Raw genomic sequence first — 18,959 nt, forward strand, 5'->3', positions numbered from 1 at the left:
GTTTTTGATTAAATGAACAGTCAGCAAGAAAGTTAGAACAACCGTTTGTCATATTTTAATGTCTTGCTGAATTGCTTCAATTAATGTTTGCGGGCTGAACGAGGTGCAGAAAAGGCTTCAGGTGTCTGCGCTGCTGAATACAATGAAGTTGGATTTTGTAGGTCTACAAGAAACTCATGTTGAGGGAGGGACGGGATTTCTGCTTGAGCAGCTAGGGTTTACTTTATTAGCTCATACAAAGCAAGGGTCTAAGACAAGAGGGGTAGCTATACTGGGTAAAGGGAGGAATTGCTTAGTGACTAGGACTGAGGATCAGTGAGGTAGGTGGGTCATAGCGGAATTAGTATATAAGGGGGGGAAGTTTACTCTGGTCTCGATATATGGCTCCACAGAGGACTATCCGGAAGTATTTGAATTTCTGGATACAGAATTAGCTAGATGGCCTGAGCCAATTATATGCTATGGGGATTTTAACATCAATAGTCCCACAGGTTCTGAGATTCAAACTGGGCAGGGGTACACTGGGCGAAAGAGGAGATCATTTTGTGCTTTAGCAGCTATGGCACAACACAATGCATTGATAGACCTCAGGGCCAATCTACACCCGCAGCTGGATGGTTGTACATTCTTCTCAGCCCCACACAGAATTATTGAGAATTATTGTAAGATTAGATTATTTTTTGATCTCTAACTCGGTTATCCAGAGCCCAAATTGAGAAACTCCCCTGAATAATTTCGGACCACAACCCCTTAATCTTATCTATTAATTTAGTGGGGGCAGCCGTTAAACAAAATATCTGGACATTCGAGAGAGCCCTTCTTTAAGATAGTGGATATATTAGCTATATGAACAATTGGATTAGGGAATTCTGGATTATTAACAGGGGGAGCATATCCTCAGAAATGCCTGTGATGAGTTCAAGGCAGGAGTCAGAGGGGAGACACTTGGTTACTCAATTCATAAGCAGAAAGCAGAGAGGAGTAGAGTGGAGGAAATAGTTAGAATCTTAACTAAGGCTGAGGAAGAGCTGAACTTAGTAATACAACAGGGTATGGCCTTGGAACAGCAACTATTAAAAATGAGGTCATTAAAAGCTGAAGCAATAGAAGGCATTGCTAGTAAGACTGCAGCTAACTATCTGGCTAAGAAGGAACAAGCTTTTGAATTGAGTGAGAGGGTTGGACATATCCTGGCAAGCCGCACTCGGCAGCAAGCAGCTGCAGGAGATAATAAGGGTATCCTGGATAGGCAAGGAAATATGATATCTGATCCCGAGGGCGTCAGAGAGGTGTTTAAAGAGTTTTACACAGATCTTTATGACACAGAAGAGGGCTGTGGAATTTTGGATATTAAGGATTATCTCAATCACAATTTAGCTCTGGAATTGCCCGAGGAGGAGAAGGTAATCCTAGAATCCCTAATCAATCTAGAGGAATTGACCTGAGCTCTAGCGGATCTCCCTTCAGCAAAAGCGGCAGGCCCAGACCAAATCCCGGTTGAGTTCTACAAGGTATTCCAGAAAGTCCTTATTACAGATTTATTGAACACGGTTACGCAGGCCCAGCAGGGGCACTCAATCCCAGCTTCATGGGGAGGCGCTGAATTAATAGTTATTCTTAAAAAAGAAAAGCCACCCACAGCTCCAGGGTCCTACAGGCCTATAACATTAATGAACTCAGATGCAATGATCTTTTCCAAAATTTTAGCGAAAAGACTGGCTAGAGTGATTGTGGGCATGGTCAGTCCTGTACAACATGGGTTTATTCCAGGCAAGGGCACCACCGAGCATATTAGGCAGGTCAATACTTTTTTTGATGCCACCGGAGTCCCAGGGGACCCTATTGCAGCCTTTTTTGTAGACGCAGAAAAGGCATTTGATAGGGTCTCTTGGGATTACCTCTGGGAGGCAATGAGATGGTATGGCCTAGGGGAAGGCTATATTCGAGCGGTGCAAGCATTGTATAGGGAACAGACAGCCCGGATTAGGATCAATAGGGGGCTTACCTCACTGACGCAGATCAGGAGGGGGACTAGGCAGGGCTGCCCTTCGTCACCTCTGTTTGCGCTCTTATATGGATCCCTTACTGCGCAAGCTAGATGGTAACCCAAAAATTCCCGCTGTAAGCATAAATGGCATGCAGTTTAAAACACTAGCATACACGGACGACGTTGCAATAATTACTCCCAATCCCTCCCTAGCAATTGTTGAAGTAGAATTGGAAGCACAAAGATTTGGTGAGATCTCAGGATATAGGCTCAATAGTAACAAAACTCAGATAGTCCAAAATTCCTACGCTTTGTGTAATGACTCTCGGGTAGTCAGTGCTGCAGTTTATTTACTCGACTCGGACACGGAGAATGCCTTTCTTAGCTGCACTGACTATTCTTACTTCAAAAGGACACGGTTCAAGACTGTTCGGGCCGCTCATAATATCTGGACTGCCTTTTTAAAGAAATTTGGGTTGGGGAGGTTTAACAGATATACACAGATTATTATGAAATTTTAGCCCTTACCGTATGTTCTGCTGTGCCATTCACCTCTGCACTTACTGAAGCCTCCAGACTACAATCAGCAATCTTTTCTTTCTTAGTTTCCCTAAAGAACAAATGCATATTAAAATGATTTGAAGTTTGTAGACCAGTATTGATTAACTCAGTGCAAATGGGAAAATGTGGAAACTAAGATTTTAAATTCTAAATAGCGGTGTCATTTCCAGAAAACAATCCCACCCAGCAACTTATTAAAACAAACTTAGTCTAATTCAATACACAAATAGTAGTGTATGAAATACTCTTGAATGAGAGGTATTACAGCAGACAAATGATGGACGGAATGCTGACAATGCAAACATTCTCCCCAATCAAAAGATCTGGGTTAAATCCATTGTTCTTTTGCCCACTACGCCACCCCAGTTTGGAGGACTGATTTGCATATTGCTGGGTCCAAACTGGAATGGCTTGGTGAGCAAAAAAACGATGAATTTAGGCCCAGATCTCAGTACTGGGGTGAATGCATGATATTGTTCTGCATTGTTCATCAATAGTTCTTTTTGCATTGGTCACACCAAGTGGGGCGGGTATGCTCAGACATGGGTCCCGTGCTCTTCATGCCACTGGAATCAAGCTATCCTGGCTGAAGAGGGATGAAACCCAGATACCGGTCCTAGGATGCTGGTTTTCAGTCCAGGGAGGACCTGGCCTGGCGGTTCGGGCTGGATTGTTCCCACTGGGCGCAGGGTCAAGACTGATTTGCATGTGGCTGGGTCCAAACTGGAATGGCATGGGGAGCAAAAAACGATGGATTTAGGCCCAGATCTCTGTACTGGAGTGAATGTATGACATTGTTCTGCATTCTGTTCATCACTTTTTGCTTGAATGAGGGGTAGAAAAAGATATATTCCAAGAGAACTCCCAACAGCCACCTCCAATCCCACAAGATCGGCGAAGCAGGAGACGGACCACAATTGAGGATAACATATCATTACTGTAGAAAAATGGTCAGATGGAAAAACCAGAGATGACGCGTTTTGTGCTCCTTCACGGCCCTTGTTCACATGCCATATATATACACACACACACACAGAAATTCACATTACCAGGAGCCAAGAGAAGACCATGAACTCAGACGAGCATGAGACTACAACAGCATAAGAGTGTAGCCGAGAAGAGAATGAAGAATAACTGAATCAGAGCTATTTTACAATTTTGTTTAAAAAAAATACATTTCTCAAGCTATTTCAAACTATTTGTATAACTTAATTAGCTTCTCCATTTAAAGCAAATTCAAATGAAAACGGTCATTCATGTAACACTAAATATCTTGCTTGTGCATTTAAAGGTCATTGATACTTTAGCATAAACGGGGGGGGGGGGTGCAAAATCACGGCTTGCATGGTTTTAAGTTGAATCTGAATGGGTAAGGCAAAAAAACTGAAATTACTAGTATTCCGAACTGCTTCGTGGCATCTTCATTAAATTAATCAATTATAGATACAGTGCTGCCTGCATTGGGGAGTTTCCAAAACAGCTTCTAACAACTCAACTTTTAAGTTTACACCTGGCATCATAAAATTGAAATAACCACACGAGAGCATAAGGCTACATCTACTCAATTACTTTAAATGTCTGACAGCCAGTTAGGTGAAAATAAACCAGCATTTGCAATGCAATAGGTCTCGCATTAAGAAAGTTTGAGCTATTGGTATTGTAAATGACATTTTTTTATTTGTTTTCAAAAATCGTGAAATTAATAGATTTGTCAATTACAATGCCAATAGTTATAACTTTCGCAAATGTGACACCTTTAGCATTTGTAATGCAATGTGTTGTATTTACGTGAATTATATCTATTGATATTACAAAACAACGGCTTTTAATGTATTTTCAATAATTAATTCTTAAATAAAAGTTATTGTAATTTATAATGGCAATAGCTTAAAGTTTTGTAATTAACTTTTGTGAAGATTATGTTCAGTGTATTTTATTGCGACGATAATCCAAGAACAGAAGTGAAATATTGACATATTTTTGTTACATTTGTAATAAAGCTTGAAACATTGAGACAACAAATTTTAACCAGGTGTTGTTAAATGGTTGCACAGATTGATGCTGTGGTGGCGCATAGTGAAGGTGAGGGGGGGGTGAAGGTGAGGGGGGGGTGAAGGTGAGGGGGGGGTGAAGGTGAGGGGGGGGTGAAGGTGAGGGGGGGTGAGAGGGTGAGGGGTGTGAGAGGGTGAGGGGTGTGAGAGGGTGAGGGGTGTGAGAGGGTGAGGGGTGTGAGAGGGTGAGGGGTGTTATTATTATTATTAAAAATTTTTATAGAGCGCGTAGTCACCCGTAGGTATCCCAGCGCTGAAACAAAACCCTAACCAGTGAGGGGGGGGGGGGGAGGGGGAGTGCAGCAATTTTTTGAAAGGGGCGGTTTTAAATAGAGCAAAAAGAAGTGGTTAAAAGCAGTTTTAAGGAAACAGGTGGGTTTTAAGTTGTTTCCTGAATCGTAAATAGTTTGATTCTTTCCTCAGGTCTCGGGGAAGAGCGTTCCATAGGCGCGCTGTGTGAATCGAGAAACGTCTTCCGCCTGTGCGGGATTTTTTGAACCTGGGCACGATGATGAGGGACTCCCTGTCCGATCGGAGAGATCTAGGGGCTTTGTAGGGTTGTATGAATTTCCTCAGAATGGGGGGGCCCTGATTCTGCACTAGCCTGTGAGCCAAGCTTAAGGCTTTGAATGTTATTCGTTCTCTCACTGGGAGCCAGTGAAGGAGCTTCAGAGCAGGTTTAGCTGACGCTCTGGCAGGGGTATGTGTGAGAATCCGGGCGGCAGCATTTTGTATTTTCTGCAGTTTATTCAGGGTTGCCTCGGGTGCGCCCAGGTATATAGCATTGCTATAGTCAAGCCTGGACAGGATGAGGCCCTGGATGAGAAGTCTCTGCGATGTGGGTGGAAGGAGGGGCAGAATCTTTCTCATCGCTTTAAGTAGGCCGAAGCAGGTGCCTGCTACTCTCTTAGCCTGTGTAGTGAAAGAGAGATCGGTTTCAATCCATACTCCGAGGCTTTTTACTTCCTGTTTGGGAGCAGAGGGGGGGCCTAGACAGGGTGGCCAGGTGTTCAGAGGGAAGGTGCAACCTTTCTGACCCAGAAGGAGAATGTCAGTTTTCGATCCATTCAGTTTTAAGGCTGAATTATTCATCCACCCTTGTATCTGTGTTAAGCAGTTGAATAGATCCGCTGGTTGTTGACTGGGGTGGGAGAGGGAGACAACTAGCTGTGTGTCATCCGCGTAGCTGACAATGCTCACCCCGAATGGGATGACGACCTCCTCCAATGTGGACATATAGATGTTAAACAATGTGGGGCTCAGGGAGGAGCCCTGAGGCACCCCACATTGGAGGGGAGTATCGGAGGAGCGGGTGTTGTTTTCCCAGATCTGGAAGGAACGTTGGGCCAGGAAGGAGGAAAGCCAGGATAGAGCGGTGCCTTCTACTCCTACCTTCTTCAGCCGTTTAACCAGAAGTTGGTGGTTGACGGTGTCGAAGGCCGCGCTCAGGTCGAGAAGGATCACTGCCACTGATCCTCCTTCGTCTAAGAGCGCTCTGGCCTCCTCCACTGCAGCCAGGAGGGCGATGTCGGTGCCTTGTCCTGGGCGAAAGCCTGTCTGCGAGTTTTTTAGCAGATTGTTGGATTCAAGAAACTGGGAAAGTTTCTTATTCACCAGTTTCTCTGCAACCTTGCTGGTCCCTGGAAGAAGGGAAATAGGTCGGTAGTTGGCCAATTCAGCTGGGTCTAAGGAAGGTTTTTTTAGCAGCGCCTTGACGACTGCCGCTTTCCAACTAGGGGGGACGACTCCCTGTTGAAAAGAGGCGTTAATCAGCTGAGTGAGGGGGGGAATGATAATGGGAGCGACTTCTTTAAGGGTACGTAGCGGGGCGGGGTCCCTAGGAGATCCGCTTTTGATGGATGTGAGCGTAGTCTCTACCTCTTCGATGGTTATTTGTCCCCAAGAAGTTAGACGAGGTGTGACCAAAGTATTGGGGGGGTCGTCCGTTTCGCTCGAGTTAGTCGGAGGGATGGAGTCCAGGATTTTTTGGATTTTTCCTTGGAAGAAGCTGGCTAACTGATTACATTTTTCCTGATCTGCCTTTGGGTCTGGGGGATTTCTAGGGGCTGTGTCGGGAACTTTAAGGAGCTCTTTGAGGATGGAATAAGTTTCTTTACTTGAGCAGGCCGCTTTTTCGATTCGTTCCTGAAAGAATCGACTCTTCGTTTTGTCGATCATAGATTTATAAGCTGATAAGGAGGTGACGTAGGCGTCCTTATTAGCGTTGGATTTCTCCTTCCTCCATGACCGTTCAGCTCTCTTGCAGTTCTGTCGCAGCAGCTTGAGCTCTGGGGTGTACCATGGGGCTGACGGTAGACGTTTATTGTGTCTAAGAATGGAAGTTTTGGGGATTAGGGTATCGAGGGAGGAGGTGATCCAGGAGCAAAACTGTTCATCGGCAGTTATAGCGTCGGAGGAGAGCACTGGGGTGGTGTCAGAGAGGATGTCCGACCATTCCGATGTGGCGAGTTTGTGCCATCGTCTGTCCCTGACTTTGATTTTCCCGGGCTGGGTGGTCACGATAGGGGCCTCCCAAGAGATGGGGACTAAGAGATGATCAGTCCATGGGAGTGGCAGGGGTGGGCTGGTGGTGATATTAGCATTGGTGAGGACGGGGTCTAACAGGTGTCCTTTGTCGTGGGTGGGCTCCTTGTTGACTAACCTAATATTCAATGACAGAAGGTCCGCAAGTAGATCCGAGGCGGCCCGGTCAGTGGGATCTGTAAAGTGAAGGTTCAGGTCACCTACGATGAGGAAGTTGGACACGGAAGCGGCTAGTTGAGAGGCCGTTTCGGTGATTGCATTGAGAAATTTCCCTAGAGTACCCGGAGGCCGATAGATCAGGAGTCCCGAGAGGGATTGGGTCGGGGAAAACTGAAGGGAAAAGTGGCAACTCTCGGAATTATCAATTTGGGCGTCGCTCGTTCTACAGGTGAGAAGTTCCCGATAGATTATGGCCAACCCACCTCCTCTACCTCTTGGCCTATGGAGGGTTTGGATGAGGTAGCCTGGGGGAAGGGCGGATACAGCATCCGCATCGGAGCTGTCAGCAAGCCAGGTTTCTGTGAGAAATAGTGCATCCAAGCCTTGGTCTAGGATCATCTCGTTGATTTCTAGTGCGTGCTTGGGGAGGGAGCGACAGTTGAGAAGCCCTAGTTGTAGTCCTGGATTGGCTGTGGACTGGATGGTTGGATAACAGCGCGAACACCTTGTGAAGGAACTATCTGTGTTGTAAGTATAACGGCAGCCCGGGTTTTTTTCGGGTCGGAGATTCAGAAGCGTGTCTGCTGTATACGTCAGGCGGCTGAGGGGTAAGTTTGGCAGAGTCTCTGGGCCTGGGTCCGTCCGGGCCCGGACGGGCACAGACGGGCTTGCCTTAGGCGCGCCTTCGGCGCGCAAACGGCGCTCCCGCTGCGCTCGTCCGCTGCGCTTCCTGTGCATGCACATTTCTAGGTGGCAGGGCGTGGCCTCAAGGGGGCGTGGTCGGCGAGCGCGCCTGATCTAATGGCGGCCGCTTTGGCTATGTAACAAGCGCTACAGCGTCTGCACCGCTGTGTGCTTAATGAGTCTTTTCCAGTTGTGGAAGGCACAGTAACACTGGCAAAACAAGTACTAAGTGACACCACACAAGTTTTTAAAAGAAGGTATTTACAGAGATAAAGCGTACCTCCAGCTCCCGGCTTCCGCCTCAGGACTGGGTCAGGGATGTAAACGTTGCGCTGACGATCAGCGTTTAAGTAGGCTGGTAAAGTGGGCGTGGCCTCAAGGGGGCGTGGTCGGCGAGCGCGCCTGATCTAATGGCGGCCGCTTTGGCTATGTAACAAGCGCTACAGCGTCTGCACCGCTGTGTGCTTAATGAGTCTTTTCCAGTTGTGGAAGGCACAGTAACACTGGCAAAACAAGTACTAAGTGACACCACACAAGTTTTTAAAAGAAGGTATTTACAGAGATAAAGCGTACCTCCAGCTCCCGGCTTCCGCCTCAGGACTGGGTCAGGGATGTAAACGTTGCGCTGACGATCAGCGTTTAAGTAGGCTGGTAAAGTGGGCGTGGCCTCAAGGGGGCGTGGTCGGCGAGCGCGCCTGATCTAATGGCGGCCGCTTTGGCTATGTAACAAGCGCTACAGCGTCTGCACCGCTGTGTGCTTAATGAGTCTTTTCCAGTTGTGGAAGGCACAGTAACACTGGCAAAACAAGTACTAAGTGACACCACACAAGTTTTTAAAAGAAGGTATTTACAGAGATAAAGCGTACCTCCAGCTCCCGGCTTCCGCCTCAGGACTGGGTCAGGGATGTGTGAGAGGGTGAGGGGTGTGAGAGGGTGAGGGGTGTGAGAGGGTGAGGGGTGTGAGAGGGTGAGGGGTGTGAGAGGGTGAGGGGTGTGAGAGGGTGAGGGGTGTGAGAGGGTGAGGGGTGTGAGAGGGTGAGGGGTGTGAGAGGGTGAGGGGTGTGAGGGTGAGGGGTGTGAGGGTGAGGGGTGTGAGGGTGAGGGGTGTGAGGGTGAGTGAGGGGGTGTGAGGGTGAGTGAGGGGGTGTGAGGGTGAGTGAGGGGGTGTGAGGGTGAGTGAGGGGGTGTGAGGGTGAGTGAGGGGGTGTGAGGGTGAGTGAGGGGGTGTGAGGGTGAGTGAGGGGGTGTGAGGGTGAGTGAGGGGGTGTGAGGGGGTGTGAGGGTGAGTGAGGGGGTGTGAGGGTGAGTGAGGGGGTGTGAGGGTGAGTGAGGGTGAGTGAGGGAGGGTGAGGGAGGGTGAGGGGGTGTGAGGGAGGGTGAGGGGGTGTGAGGGTGAGGGGGTGTGAGGGTGAGGGGGTGGGAGGGTGAGGGGGTGTGAGGGTGGGTGAGGGGTGTGAGGGGTGTGAGGGTGGGTGAGGGTGAGGGGGGTGAGAGGAGTGGGGGGGCGAGGGTGAGGGGGTGCAAGTCCATTTGTCCAAACATACACCTTTTCAAAAAAAAACGATCTAATAAATACATTTTTCATCAATTATTTTACACAAAACAGCCATGAGATATCTTTTGGTAAACTTTTCATTTATGTCATATGTAAACACTCCTAAAGCTGTGTGAAGAACTGGTCGTCACACAGCTTTAGGACACATGGATGGTTGAATGCAGCAATGTATGAAAAGAGTGCATGAAACTAAGAGAATGAATGTGAAATTTTTGTTTTTTAGGATGTGAGAACAGCAAATGTAAATTATGTATTGAAAATATATAAAAAGAAAAAACTTGGTTTTGATATGTGAAAAATAAATAAAAGCAATTGTTTCATTTCAGATTGTAAAGGAGGTGGGGGTGTGAGGAGGTGGGGGTGTGAGGAGGTGGGGGTGTGAGGAGGTGGGGGTGTGAGGAGGTGGGGGTGTGAGGAGGTGGGGGTGTGAGGAGGTGGGGGTGTGAGGAGGTGGGGGTGTGAGGAGGTGGGGGTGTGAGGAGGTGGGGGTGTGAGGGGGAGGAGGGTGAGGAGGGTGAGGGGTGTGAGGAGGGTGAGGGGTGTGAGGGGTGTGAGGGGTGTGAGGGGTGTGAGGGGTGTGAGGGGAACGGGTGTGAGGGGGAGTGAGGGGGAGGGGGTGAGGGAGAGTGAGGGGGAGGGGGTGAGGGAGAGTGAGGGTGAGTGAGGGTGAGGGGGTGTAAAGGTGAGGGAGTGAGGGGGTGTGTGAAGGTGAGGGGTTGGGAGGGGGTGTGAGGGGGTGTGAGGGTGGTGAGGGTGAGGGGTGGTGAGGGAGGTGGGTGAGGGGTGGTGAGGGAGGTGGGTGAGGGGTGGTGAGGGTGAGGGGTGGTGAGGGTGTGAGGGGGTGTGTGAAGGTGAGGGGGTGTGTGAAGGTGAGGGGGTGTGTGAAGGTGAGGGGGTGTGTGAAGGTGAGGGGGTGTGTGAAGGTGAGGGGGTGTGTGAAGGTGAGGGGGTGTGTGAAGGTGAGGGGGTGTGTGAAGGTGAGGGGGTGTGTGAAGGTGAGGGGGTGTGTGAAGGTGAGGGGGTGTGTGAAGGTGAGGGGGTGTGTGAAGGTGAGGGGGTGTGTGAAGGTGAGGGGGTGTGTGAAGGTGAGGGGGTGTGTGAAGGTGAGGGGGTGTGTGAAGGTGAGGGGATGTGTGAAGGTTTTTTATTATTATTATTATTATTATTAAGGCTTTTATATCGCGCTCTATTACTAAAAAAATAGTATCCTGGCGCGTTGAAGGCAGAGCAGACTAGGTGGGCTTAAGTATCTAGGAATACAGGGTGTGGGGAGGTTTAGGCTATAATATTAAAAAGATGGGTTTTTAGACTCTTCTTAAAAGAGCAAAGGGTCGGAGCAGTTTTTAAATGAAGAGGTAAAGTATTCCAAGAATTCGCTGCTCTCACTGAAATCGATTGACCGCCAAGTCTGCAAAATTTGAATTTGGGGACAGTCATTAGGCACAAATTGGCCGAGCGCAAAGGGCGATTGGGAATGTACAGGGAAAACCTATTTCTCAAGTAGACAGGCCCAGTGTGATGAATGGCTCGATACGCCAGCACTAGGATTTTAAACAAAATCCTGTGGGCAACAGGAAGCCAGTGCAATGCACGGAGAAGAGGTCGAGCGCTGGAACGCCTTGGAACGTTGAACAGGAGTCTGGCCGCGGCGTTCTGAATAACCTGAAGGCGATGAATCAGGTAAGCCGGTAGGCCAGAGAACAGTCCATTGGCGTAGTCTAACCGAGAAAGTATCAATGCCCGAATAACAGTGAGGGGATGTGTGAAGGTGAGGGGGGGTGTGAAGGTGAGGGGGGGTGAAGGTGAGGGGGTGTGTGAAGGTGAGGGGGTGAGGGTGAGATGGGGTGAAGGTGAGGGTGGGTGGGGGGTGAGGGTGGGGGGGTGCGAGGGTGAGAGTCCATTTGTCCAAACATACATCTTCCCAAACAAGCATTTGCAATGCAATAGGTCTCGCATTAGGAAAGTTTGAGCTATTGGTATTGTAAAAGACATTTTTATTTATGTTTTGATTTTGAAAATCGCTAAATTATTAGATTTTTTTATTTACAATGCCAATAGTTATAACTTTGGCAAATGTGACACCTAACATTTGTAATGCAATAGGTGTTGTATTTACGTGACTTACATGTATTGTTATTACAAATAACAATGGCTTTTAATTTTTTGAATAATTAATACTTAAATAAAAGTTATTGTAATTTATAATGGTGATAGCTTAAACTTTTCTAAATAACTTTTCTGAAGATTATGAAAATCCAAGAACAGAAGTGAAATAATAACATTGTTACATTTGTAATAAAACTTAAAACATTGAGAGAACATATTTGAACCAGTTGTTGTTGAATGGTTGCACAGATTGATGCTATGTTGGCGCTGAGTGAGGTTGTGGTGGCGAACGAGTGATGTTGTGGCGTTTAGTGGTGCAGGGGTAGCGCATAGTGATGTTGTTGTGCCCCTGAGTGATGCTGTGGTGGTGCCGAGTGATGCTATATGCTATGCTATGGTTTGTTTTGCTATCCTATGCTTTGATTTGGTATGCTATGCTTTGCTGTGTTTTGTTATGCTTTGTTGTGCTGTGCTATGCTTTGTCATGCTATGCTATGTTTTGTTATGCTGTGCTGTTTTGTTGTGTTTTATTATGCTATGTTTTGTTATGCTATGTTTTGTTATGCTATGCTTTGTTTTGCTATTATATGATATGTTTTGTTATGGTTTGTTTTGTTATGCGATGCTATGTTTTGCTATCCTATCCTTTGCTTTGTTTTATTATGCTATGCTATGTTTGGTTATGCTATGCTATGTTTAGTTTTGCTATCCTATGCTTTGTTTTGTTATGCTAGGCTGTTTAGGTGTGTTTTGCTATGCTATGCTTTGTTATGCTATGCTATGTTTTGTTGTGCTATGCTATGTTTTGTTGTGCTATCTAGGTTTTGTTGTGCTATCTAGGTTTTGTTGTGCTATCTAGGTTTTGTTGTGCTATGCTATGCTTTGCTATGCTATGCTATGCTTTGCTATGCTATGCTGTGTTATGCTAGGTTTTGTTGTTTTTTGCTATGCTATGTTTTGTTATGCTATGTTTTGTTTTGCTATCCTATGCTTTGTTATGCTATGTTTTACTATCCTATGCTTTTTTTGTTATGCTAAGCTATACTGTGTTTTGTTATGCTATGTGTTGCTATGCTATGCTGGTGAGGGTGTGTATGGGTGGGTGAGGGGGTGGCAGGGTGTGAGAGGGTGAGGGTGCGAGAGGGTGAGAGAGGGTGAGAGGGTGAGGGTGTGAGGATGAGTGAGGGTGTGAGGATGAGTGAGGGTGTGAGGATAGTCCTCCCCAGGGGCCCGCGTGTAGGGGATTCATTTCAGGCCGGGGGAGGGATGCCCGGCTCTCCCCGGGCTGTGAGCTGCCCCTCGCCTGAGGGAGGGATGCCCGGCCTCTTGCATTTGTTTCCTGCGCCTTGTGTTAAGCTCTGATTTGGTGTAAGCTGCAGCTTTCTGATGCAGATTTCCTTTTAAGCAAATGAGGGCATCGCATTGCAATATCAACACTCGTTCATTAAAAGCAAATGGGATGGGGCTAGACAGCGGAGAAGGGGGAGGGCGGGGAGTAAGCCAGTCAGCGGGTGTTGGCGAGTCAGCAGATTTGCTGCTGTAAAGTGAGCTCCAACAATTAGGGGTTACGGTGTAGTTTAGTTCCTATTTTCCCTATAGGCCCTGCGCATTGGAATAACATAAACAGCAGTGTAGATGTAGAAGTGCGGTCTTCCAGGTCTCTACTGACTATGTTAGACTTAATTGGGTTTGTACCAACTAGCTAAGAGGTCACTGGAAACTTTCTTGACTGAATAGGAAGTGATCAGCTTCCCTGGCTCAGACAAGAAGGGATTCAGTTTTCCAACAACCGCATAAACATGACAACTTTGCTCCTTAGAATAAGAGTCAATCTCTAGAGTCGTGTGAAACAATTGACAGCTATTTCACTCAGTCAGTTGTGCAAGAATTACTTTCACCAGGATGCAGAGAATAGAGAGACGGGCGTTTTCAATAAAAAGGTATTATTTATTGAACAGTCTTTCTTCTCATGCAAGAGAAATGAATTGCCACAATTGCAAGACTTATTATAAAAAGTGCGTACAGTAAAAGGAGTATTGCGAAATAATACTGTAAAAGCATTGAAATGGTTTCTTAGCCATACGATAGTTAAAATGAGTAAAATATATACATTCATATATACATTTAGCCAACGTCCTCAACTGGTGCTTCTAACTACGCCTACCCCAGTGTACCTGACCTAAGCCTAATACTTGGGAGGGAGTAAGTAGCAATTTAAGTTAAGTTGGTTTGCCAAGGTTTTGCTTCAAGAATTCTCTCTAAGGGTTTAGTCAACACTGTACCTCTGGAATAGAATGTTGTATGTCTGGTATCTCCCCTCAGGACTCGATATTCCAGTTACCCGCAAGGGTAGGCTGGAAACGCCGGAGTTGGATTTTCTCAGCAGGAGAAAAGACAGCGTCTTTCTCAGCGCGTCAAGGAGGAGGGGCAGCGTCCGTGGGCTTCTCGCATCTGCAAGGGACAGCTGTTCTGCTCCTGTATTCACCACCACCGCTGTGTTTGCTTAAGGCAACGTTGGTATTATTTATACCTGAAAGGTGCCGAGTTCGACGTAAGTTTTTGGACACAAGACGTTAATAAAGATGTCGCTAAGAACTGGTCGTTCTTACAGTACTCGTTAGAGTTCTATTACTAATGAGAACAAAGCAAGCGGGGCTTTCCCAGGTTGCTGGGGGTTTTATCTGTTGAAAGAACTCCGTGTGTAATCTAGGAATCTAAGATAGTGGCTTCTGCTGTGTCATATACTGTAATGAGCTGCAGAGACAAGTTTCTGAAATATGGCTCTGATCGTTTATGCCATTATAGGGGCATGGATTGATTATAGCCGTATAGGGGCATAAGGTCACAATATTGATCGAGGTCCTAGATGGAACACGACACCCACTCCACGAATTTATGTCCATCAAATTACTAAAAACTAAAGCAATAAGATGTGCGTGTAATACTTCTCACCCCAAAATACATATTGCATTTGAAATACATGAAAATATAGGTACTGTACGTCTTTAAGCATAGAAATCATTCAAAAATTATAGCATATGTAATCAGTTGAACGATTTTGCGAAAAAATTACACATGAAATATCTCCTAATAAAGAAAGGAAGGGCGAGACTATTTCATCACATATAAATGCATTTGCTGTAAAACGTGCTAGAGGCTGAGGTAAAGTTATTTTGTCTTTAGATTTACTAAAAAATAGAAGTTCTGTTCTTTATGAATAGTTCTACTTTAAGCAAAGGTATTCGTGCCAGGAAAAAAAGGTAAATATTTTGAAAAATCGTCTGATTCAAAAAACCATTTTTTCATGGTGAACGGGGGAATAGAGTTCCAAACGCTTTTCAGTAGTTTTTGTTGATCAAAACTGAAGGCCAAATTCAGAGTTCATGGGAACGCTGTGCGCCGGAATGTTTTTTTTTCCAAAAATCATTGTTGCTGTTCAGGGGAGAACATCATATCAGACAGGCTCTTAAAGAATAGGTCTACACATTCAGGTGACAGTTCGACCAAGTTCGATAATGCTGTAACTTGGCAGGTGTGAGAATGATTGCTATCATCGATGTCTGGATCAGCAATGCTCACAGAAGGCCGTACCTGGGTGATGTTGCTTTCATGTATCGCTTCACTGCCGCCACCTACTCGTAGCACAGGAGTCTCAACGAATGCCGTCATCAGGATTGGTAGCCGCTGTGGACAACACGATGCGTGAGCAGTTACCGGACTTAGCAAAGTATCGATATCCATTGGTAGTGCAAGACAGGTGTCTAACATGCATTCTTCTCCGCATAGCATACATCGAAGCACAGGTAAGATGCAGGTCTGCCATATAGGTCTGAATGAAAGAAACCAGGTCATGTTCAGATCTCTCAGCCTGGCCAATCCAAGGACTGTAGTTATGCGGTCCCGGTAGCGTACTGCTAGGATCGTTTCTTCCATCCTTGCCGGAGTCATGTCTGGGTTTTGGCTTGCCATATCGAAGCAGGAGGGTCAAAAATAAAATGCCTGCTACAAGTCCCAAAGTTAGGGGTATGCCGCCAAAGACTGAATGGACAAAATTAGGAATAATTCCAAGGATTGCTTTGAATGGTGTTAACAGTCCCGAAAAAATCGTCTTAAATACGTTTGAGATACCTACAGCATCAGACATATTTAGAATTTGGATAAGCATTTCTGTGAAATGCACGGGGCAATTTGTTGATAAAAGGTCATGTATCTCTGATGTTGTCCTTGCAACTTGGAGATCATACGTCTCTTTAGATGACGTTATGGGCACTGTTGTCTGTAAAAGCACAGACTTCATTCTGCTTAAAGTATCAATTCGTATAGAAGAGACATTCAAAGGAGGCCAAATCGGCGTCTCGGAATCTCCAGGGCCGTTTGGAAACAATGCTTGCATACAGCAAGTGACCATGGAAGTTACGCTTACGAGATATGCTTTCCCTGGCACCAAGCCACAACAGCTGTGATCCGTTATTAGAATGTAACTCCCGTTAGAAAGCTGCCTAAAGAAGGGCTCTATCTGCGTTGCAGGTGTGACATGTTGGTGGCATGAAAGGTTGTTTGAAGTTCCTTCACAGACCCCGTGTAAATTAATACCCTGGCATAAAAGTATACCGCTTAGTGAATGTTTGCAATTTTCACCACTAAGAAATACATTTTTGTTGCCGTCACTATAGCATGTGTGTGTATATGGTCATTTCCATGCTGACTTAATGTATCCTTTACCCAATCGTTCATACTGGCCAGTCGGTATATACTCAAGGCAATTTTTAAATTGGAAAGTTGTTATCGGAATTGTGATAATCCCATGTATTATCCATTCAATGACAGGTCTTTCTGATATTGTCAATGGTATTCTCTCAAGTTTTTCGATGCTCAGGATTGTATAGTCTGCTCCTTTCTGTGCAAAGCTTATTTGTTTATCAGTAAGGTTAAAGAGGGAAAACAATGACGTTGTGTTGATTAAACGCCATGGCACATAGCCTGAACGAAGATTTTGCAGCGTCCAGCCTAGCTGTACAATAGAACGCAATTGCGACTGGCCATGCTGTAACATTAGCAAGTCTTTATCTATTATATCGATGGCAGATGATACTGTCCAGTGAATATATTCTGGAGGACAGAGTCATTAACCCATTGTTCACAACAGAAAGTGATTTTTCTAAATTAATACGATCAATTTCTCGTATTTTTTCGGCTGTTTCAATTTAAGTTTCTTTCCAAGCCTCGTTGTATGCCGCATATACACGTGCCGCTATAAAACGTTTTTGACGCTACTTGCATGGTCCCATAATGAAATTGCGCAAGTCAGCACCATCTTTAAGTAAAGTTAAGTGTTGCTTAATTTCTGCCATAGGTCCCAAAGTGTGTCAGGTTTCGTCGTGGAGTTCTATGGAGCCTTGGAGAAAAGATGCTGCAGGCGGCCAGGAGAGAAGAGCCCGGGCGGATCCAAGGGTGGATCGAAGATGTAGAGAACCTGAAAGCAGAGGGGACAGAGTCTGGGTCACTAGCCAGTGACCAGGAAGGAACCAGGCGATGTCGTGAAGCAATCAGGTGCTGATGGGAAGCTTGTCTCTGCAGCCACGTGGACCAGGAGGAGTCGAAGACGACCAGGAGTCCGGCACGGACTGTCCCACGAAGGCTCTCGCAGTCAGATTCAGGATCGGAGTCAACAAGTGTTTATCATAAATGCTGACGTTACCCAATGGAAAGGAGCGGCGGGGCTTACAGTACCCTCTTTCTAACAATATCTCTCGCAGTGGTGAGGTAGCTTCGCTGCTTCGCCCACGCGAGACCTATAAAGGGCTAGTTTTGCAATTCAAAGTATATTAGCGTGGCTGAGGGAAGTTTTTTGTTTTGGTGAGAGCACGGCAAAATAGCTGAACGGGTGTTTCCGCACTGCAAAGTAAAAAATGCAATTTTTGAACCTGCCAGCTCGTCGCTAAATAAGATAAATTCACATTCTTTGCTGGGGCAGTCATTTTACTTAAGCTCTATGTTTTTCAAAAGATCAGGGAGTCATTTCAAACACTAGCTCATGTCAAAAGTCGAACAACATCGCCCACCCCCTCCAACACACACAAACACGCTTTCACTCCACAGCAGAAAACACAAAACATCACTGCGGTAGAAGATCACACAAACATACAAACAAAACACGACGTTTCCGGGGAAAGCACATCTATATCAATGGGAAAGGCGCATAAACAGCACAGGTACACATATCACTGCATGAGAAGCACACTCCTCTGCAGGATGCACCAGCGTCGCTTCCAGAGGGGGCCGAGGAGACAGCACTGGCTCGGGGGACCAACTTGTATCAGCCTGGAGGTGTCAGCTGTAACTGCGTGCAGCAATGATTTCATATCTGTGGGTTACGTCAAAGCAACAGAGTGATTGGTAAAAGCTAGGAATGCTGCCGCCGACTACGGGGTGCATTGCGCTGCTCTGTGCTGCTGCACACTGGGGTGCTGTCTGTGTCAGTACATGCCTCAGCCTTATGGATAAAAGGACTCCTGGGCCTTAGCCATGCACCTTACTGTGTATGCCCTACTGCCCTGTAGTTGTGTTGCTCGGTCAGTAATTGTACTTCTCTCTCAATGTGCCATATTGCTGTCTGAATGTACCTTTATTTATTTATTTATTTTGAAAGTTTGATATAGCGCAAACAAGATCTTTGCAGATATCAGAGCGCTTTACATAGAGCAGGAGAGCGCGTAATATTGTGTAACAGACAATTAGACGTAGCAATTGAAGGTAGTAACTGGGGAAGGTACATGAGGGAGCATAGTCAAACAGGTAAGTCAATAACGCTAACAGTACTAATAGGTGGAAGCAAAGATGATCATGTAAATCGATAATACAAGTAATGCAAATAGGCAGAGAGATCGAAACAGGTAGTACAGTTCGGTGCAGAGTCTTAAAGAGTCCGAAATAATATTTCAAGTGAGTTTAGCCATGAGGATAGCTTTTACTTCTTTCTTAAAAAGTGTAGTGGAGGTGATGAGCCTGATTTCGTGTGGGAGTGAGTTCCAGATCCTGGGTGCCATTCCTGAGAAGGAGCGTTTGTAGGTTTTTTCCTTCCGGAATCTTCGAGGCTTCAGCAGAAGATTGTTTGCGCTTCTGGTGTTTCTAGTGCCGCCAGAAATTGTCAACTTCTGAGTTAAGTAACCGGGTGAGCTCAGGTGTACCGCTTTGTGTGTCATGCATGCGATTTTCAGGTGTATTCTGGCTTCCAGAGGTTACTAGTTCAGGGATTTCAAGTCCGGGGTAATATGGGAGTTCTTTTTTGACCCAGTGATGAGTCTCGCCGCAG

At 46.1% G+C, this 18,959-nt stretch overlaps 1 protein-coding gene across 4 annotated transcripts in view; it reads right to left on the minus strand.

Moving 5' to 3' along the window:
• The window catches only part of TACC3 (transforming acidic coiled-coil containing protein 3), a 534,052-nt gene that overhangs the window by 371,613 nt on the left and 143,480 nt on the right, over window positions 1-18,959 (minus strand). For all 4 annotated transcript variants that reach the window (XM_086964227.1, XM_086964225.1, XM_086964226.1 and 1 more), the window contains exon 5: window positions 2,516-2,597. In XM_086964227.1, the coding sequence (XP_086820353.1) occupies window positions 2,516-2,597 (82 nt within the window). The remainder of the gene's footprint in view (window positions 1-2,515; window positions 2,598-18,959) is intronic.

This window comes from Lissotriton vulgaris, chromosome 3_2, assembly GCF_964263255.1.
Source record: "Lissotriton vulgaris chromosome 3_2, aLisVul1.2, whole genome shotgun sequence".
Taxonomy (NCBI): domain Eukaryota; kingdom Metazoa; phylum Chordata; class Amphibia; order Caudata; family Salamandridae; genus Lissotriton; species Lissotriton vulgaris.